The sequence below is a fragment of the Branchiostoma belcheri genome, unplaced genomic scaffold (assembly GCF_001625305.1).
Source record: "Branchiostoma belcheri isolate BF01 breed outbred unplaced genomic scaffold, Haploidv18h27 scaffold31, whole genome shotgun sequence".
In the NCBI taxonomy this organism is placed as follows: Eukaryota; Metazoa; Chordata; class Leptocardii; order Amphioxiformes; family Branchiostomatidae; genus Branchiostoma; species Branchiostoma belcheri.
Genome location: NW_017803921.1, coordinates 682,154 through 688,153, shown reverse-complemented (window position 1 = coordinate 688,153; position 6,000 = coordinate 682,154). Strand labels below are relative to the sequence as shown.

Below are 6,000 nucleotides of genomic sequence, written 5' to 3'. Positions count from 1 at the left end.
GTAGGGAGGAGGGAAAAGCAGAGACTGGAAGGCAATTCAGCTGTTTGAATATTTGAATTTTAACAATCCGTCTACTGTGTCGTGACCCCTGTTTGGCCTGATCCAGTGTCAACTGACCATATGGTAACCCCAACTGCATTTCCAAGCCAGGAAACCATTCCTACACCATCCTGTACCAACTGTGTGTTCCCAGTTTTGATACAGAAGGAAAGATTTGAGGAAAATTTTGGAGGATTTCTCAGAGATTGATGTTTGAAAAGTATGCATGCCCTCCCCACATGACCCAAGGGGTAGTAGCCAGGCCATGTGGCCACAATTACCCTGTATTCTCTGCTGTGCAGGACCAAAATTAAAATGGTGGAAAGTTCTGCCATTTTCTCAGCCTTGGGGAAAGATAATTTTACTTCACAGAACACAAGTTTGAAATGACAATAGTGCTTCTACCATACACTTTGCCTCACAGATCTCATATTCTGAGGTTTGATTTGCTGTGAAAAATACCACAAAGCTGTGATTTTAATCCAAAGGGATTCATTAAGTTTGATCTCTAGTGTGTACAGACACACTGAAGCAATGGACTACCAACACATAAAGGTACTAAGAGTGACAAGCTTCACTACTTTTTGCCAGGACAAGCAAGACATTCACACATTTTGGAGGTGCAAATTACTGAATACACTACAAGTTCCCCACCTCCAATACGAGACATTTCATGGCAAATAAAAAGAAAGTATGAACCATTATACTTCTGACACATCACACAATCACAATGCAGTAAAATCCTTTGGAAGAACATGAGAAGCATTGAAATCTAGCTCAAATCAACCTCCTAGAACCCATAAGTATAAATGAAACTACAGAACAGGATGTATACATAACTGTGTAACAACAGAAAGTAAAATTGTGTTGTTTGTACCAAATAATGTGTCCCAAACACGTACCTGCCACGATTACGCTGAACTGAATGTTCCACCGTCATCACTGACCCATGGAAGTTGTAACCTGGAAGAGGAATACAGTCAAGAAATTGGTTATTTCTACTATTGCCATGCCTAAAGGTGGTCCAGTAGCACACATTGAACACTACGTACAGTATTGTAGAAACAAGGACATTGGTAGAAATAATGTTGTGCATTTTTCTTTATTCATATTGGTGAGAATCAAGCTGAGAATTCTTAATTTGTCAAATGTAAACTTGTATTTCTGTCTTACTAATATTTTTGTGATACAGGTATTTCAACCCATGAGAGCATATTTCACAAATCTCGCTGGAAAACCCACTTGCTTTTAGAACTTTCGAATGTTACAATGCTATCCTAAATGTTATTTCCTGCCCAAAAGCAAATGGCTCACAACTATAGCATATGACACAGACTTGGTAGGTTTGTTAGTGTACAACTACAAGTATTTAGTTCTTCAGCTTGGTTGATACTGTCCATTGTCCATTACGTAGCTTGAGCACGACTCAACACTGATCAGTAACACCAGAATCATTCAATTCTAGAAAGTTCAGATATTGAAGAAGTCGATCATGTTTTTGAAGCATTGCATTGGACAATTTTTATAATTTCTCAGCCACAAAGACTCCTCCCGCCCAAAAAAAAAACACCTGTTCATCACTTTGTAGCTTCCAAGAATATAGCATAGAATACAAAGTTCAATATTCATATTTATATTTGTTGTTCAAACTGATATTTGGAGACAAAACTTGCAATCTTCCCAGTAATATTTTACATACTCTAGGATCTATAATTCAACAAGTATTTCACATATTTCTACATCAGATTCAGTACCACAGAAACGTAAGTTTCTTACAGTGGAAAGACTCCACTAGTAAGACTACTGTACCAAAACTCAATGTACAGTACGTCAAGTTTTACAAGTTCTTCAAAAATCTAAAATTAGGCTCACTGGCTCAGAAACCTCAGCACAAAATCTTCCACTCTTGTGTTAGCATGTCTAATATTTACTGCATTGACAAAGAAAAACAGAGTGGATTCCTGCTAGATATTAGTATCCTGTTCTGATTTTCATAGAGTTGGATCACTACCTTTCCTACAATAGGTACACTTGAAGTTCTTGATGATCTTTGAACACAAATTTGTGACAAATTCAATTCTTGTCAGCATATTTTAGAGTTACAATTGGTCACTTTATACCCAACTTTTTACACAAGTATCAAACCAGTATTCCAGCTAAACTTTCTGTTATGAATAAGTAGATCCAGCCTTGAGAGATTTTGAAATCTTTCTGATAAGATATCCCTGTGAAAACAGACTGGTTTACGTTGTGGTTGTGCCTGTATTTGGGGATATACGTGGTGAAGTGGCGTGCCACCATTATATCAAAGATTGAGACAGAGATTTCCTGTGGTTTTCTCAGGACTCACTACCAACTTCATCGTTAACTGTCTGTGCAGACAACAAACTTCAACTGTCTGGAGTATTAGTATTCTGTAAGACTACAGTGTGAAAAATTAAACCTGGATTTCGGTAGCATCAAAAAGAAACACTGATTTGCTTATCAGCCTGCACTATCTACAATACAGACAACCAAACGATCCTTTGAAGTTTCGGACTCAAAAAATCTTTTTATACTTTTCTATAATACATGTAAGATCTATTTTACCAAAATGGTAACAAATCTGTGAGTAACTTTTGAAAAGATGTCCGAGGAAGCCGACACCAGGTCACGCTGGTGTGGAAAGTTTCAGGACCTTTCGCCACGCGGTGTCGGTTTTGTGTTCGAAATCGGTTCGAAATTGACCATTTTGAAAACGTCGATTTCAACAACACTGAGAAATGAACAGTAGTGAGTCGTTACCGGGGAAACCCTGGAGGGGAAACCCTGCCTGCTGTTGAAACTGGACTGGAAAATTCGGACAGAGCGTCGGAAACATCGGGAAGGGCGGGCGTGGCCCGGGGAGCAGGACGGGCGGACAGGGCACCACGGGGCCGGGCACGGCCAGAGCGGCGTCCGGAGCACCAGCTGCCATCTTGCTTTCGAATTTTCGAATCCGAACCTCCCTTCTTTTACCCAAAGAAAAATGGACGACGACAAAATAAACCAAAATGAACAGTTCATTTCTACTGAAACGGGTTAATGTAGGATTGATCTGTTGTTTTGTTTGTGAAGAAAATACGGATGTGGCCGACGCTGGAGAACAAAACCAGGTCCGAGCGCTCGGGCAAGCCGAGGCGAAATGTAGGTCGCCTGGGCCGCCATGTTTCTGCATCTCCTTGCAGAGGATGTAGCGACAAATCTCGCCCATTCTAACCTCGATTCTCAAGCCTAACGCCTTGTTAGTGATTTTCTGGAGTCACTGGGAATACGAACTAGGTCTTAAAACTTTAAATATCGCGTAAGGTTCCCTGTTTGGAGATGGAAGCGACCTGGGCTGGACCGTATCTAGTGTATGTTGTTAGAGCTTGGCGTGTGCGTTTTCTTTACTCTTTACTCCTTCACAAGCGATGTTCAACATGTCCGAGCGAAGATCCAGAACTACTGCCGCCTAGAATTTTATCCCGGGGTCAATTCTAACGTGTGTCTACGTAGGTTTGCAACCTCAAGCGACCTTCGCTGACGCCTGGAGGGGTGCAGGAAAAGGTCGGTTGGGGTTGCGAACCCGTACGGGGCCAGGAGCGCCCTCCCCCGAGCACCCACCGTGGAGCTTGCGGATGGTTTCCTCGGCTGTAGCGTTGTCCTGAACTTCCACGAAGGCGAAGTGATTCTTCAGTTGCACGGTGTCGGGCACGATAGGCACGTCGTACTCGAGGAGCAGGTTTTTGAGCATGTCCAGAGTGATATCTGGGCTCAAGTTGCCAAAGTATAACTTCGTAGCCATGTTGTACTACTACAGGATTCGAACCAGCGTGTTCTCGCGGGTAGGATGGAACTCCGAAAGGACTGAGGCGGTTCTCACGACCGAGAAAAAAAAGAGGTAGAACCGGACTGGGCCGTGTGCAAGCTGAAGTGAGACTGTTGGGAAGCCTGTGTAGTGAGAACTACACCCAAGAAAAAGGGACGGCGGGACCAGAAGTTATGTTGTGAAGTGTAGCTGACTCGTGTGGACCCGAGCTGTCGGAGGGAGTGCAGCGTCGGACCAACCGCCTTCAAATAAAATCCACGCAAATACCAGGAATAGTTGAATGGCTGAAAGCCGGCCACGTGGTCAGCTGTCTTCACGTGACAAGCCCGGTGCTTCCGTCCCGCCAAAACTAGACCTGGGCAACCTCTCTCATTCATCAAGTACAAACATCCTTACACAGAAAACAATCACTTGTCATTTTCATAGTTACATGGAATATGGACTTTTTCTAGTTTTTCTATTGAGAGTACAGAATAGTGAAGATTTGATACTTGTCAATCAATTGGCTAAGATCACGTGACGCTTTGGTTCTGATTGGCAATCGCATCATTGGATGTTATCCTCGCTGTTGGAGTTTATTTTTCAATTTCTTTATCAATTTCTTGCTTTGTTAATTTGTTTTTCAACTAAAAATCATCTCGACATAATTTTGATCATTTCTGAAGACTGAAAGATTTGGACCCAAATCTTGACGTCACAAAGGACTTCGCGAAGGATTTCTTTTATCGAAAGAATCTCTTGAACTAAAAGTAAAAGGATATGATTTTTTTTTCCTTAGGTCATGGGAGAAAAGAACACCGTAGTCCAAAATGTAGATAGGTAACTCGGGGATATAAAAATTAAGCTGTTGGGGCTGGGTGCTTGGTCTAAGGCTCGAAAGCCTGCTCTCCAAGCAGACGTCTGAGGACACTGAGGCGAACCATTCAGAAAGTGGGGTAAGGCAGAAGAAGGTTATAATCTCTCCACCTAACATCTGCTTGGAGAGTACAGGAAATTTGATAGCCAGCAACCGTGGGTGGGCCAGTTTAATAAAGTTACTTGTTTCTCGATTTAAAAAAAAGGAAGGCTTTTCATACGTGTCATAAGGCGTGCTTTGTGCCATGTTGGAGTGCGTTGTATATCTATTTCACATGCATGCCCGGCCAACGTGCTATTGCTTTACTCCAACATGGTCGCTGCTGTACTCCAACATGGCCGCTGCCGTACTCCAACATGGCCGCTGCCGTACTCCAACATGGCCGCTGTGGGAATCAAATCATAAGATGACGTCACGAAAAGCCCGTAAATGCATGGAGCTATATTGGTGGCCGCTACATCATATGGCTGATACGCAAGTACTCCAGAATATGGGAGTACCAGGGGTTCGTTTTTTGCTTATCGTGTGCTGATTGTTTATCAGTTCTGCTTGTATCGGGTTTCAAGGCTGTTTTGAAACCGGACACAACCCGAACTGATACACAAACAGAAAACATCACATAGTGATTTAAAGCATCACAAAAAAAAGCCTAGTCTAGAAGCCTGCTAGCAAGCTATGGAGGCTAGGTGAGAAGTTTGCTCTAGCCTCCACCAGGCCTTCCTACGGGGGTTATATTGTTATAGATAGTAAAATTGGGGATAGCCTGGGTGCCAGACCCACAGCACACTAGGCTCAAAGTTATCCAGTGAGATATTACTTTGCGCCCAGTGTGCTATGGGTCTGGCATCCAGGAGGAGTGAGCCAAGCGCGGGCAAATAAACTCCCATTGGCAAATTGATATTAATGATTTAATCTTCCTCGGCTCGCGTTTTCGTCCTGTTGGGAAGTAGTCAAAGTTTTATCATTTTATTTGCCCAGACATTTAGGTGTTTACGTTCAGTGAAACGTCGCACCTTTCATGGACACCCAAATATCAAAACAAATTATTTCAGCTGATTAGGTCCTATCAGTTTGCGTCATGTGCGTTGACCTTATCATTGGTTGATGACGTACAGGATCCCACGGGGCCGGGGTCAACGACCTGAAGGTCACGTTGTTTTGTGGCGTTCAGGGGTTATCCGCACGGGGGCGGCCGTAAATAATCTCCAAGCAGATGTTGGGTTGAACATTGTTTTTCGTAGCTTGAGGACCGTAAAAAAACAACCACAGGAGAGTG

General features: G+C 43.0%; 1 protein-coding gene across 7 annotated transcripts in view; it reads right to left on the bottom strand.

Moving 5' to 3' along the window:
* The window catches only part of LOC109474522 (insulin-like growth factor 2 mRNA-binding protein 3), a 63,071-nt gene extending 58,933 nt beyond the window's left edge, over positions 1-4,138 (bottom strand). For 4 of the 7 annotated variants that reach the window (XM_019774820.1, XM_019774821.1, XM_019774823.1 and 1 more), the window contains exons 1-2: positions 3,664-4,137; positions 942-1,002 (exon numbers count right to left, since the gene is read on the bottom strand). In XM_019774820.1, the coding sequence (XP_019630379.1) occupies positions 942-1,002; positions 3,664-3,844 (242 nt within the window). In that variant the 5' untranslated portion in view covers positions 3,845-4,137. Of the gene's footprint in view, positions 1-941; positions 1,003-3,663 lie in introns of all 7 variants that reach the window. The other 3 variants (XM_019774816.1, XM_019774819.1, XM_019774822.1) reach the window with 1 other exon arrangement.
* Between the last annotated feature and the right edge of the window lie 1,862 nt (positions 4,139-6,000).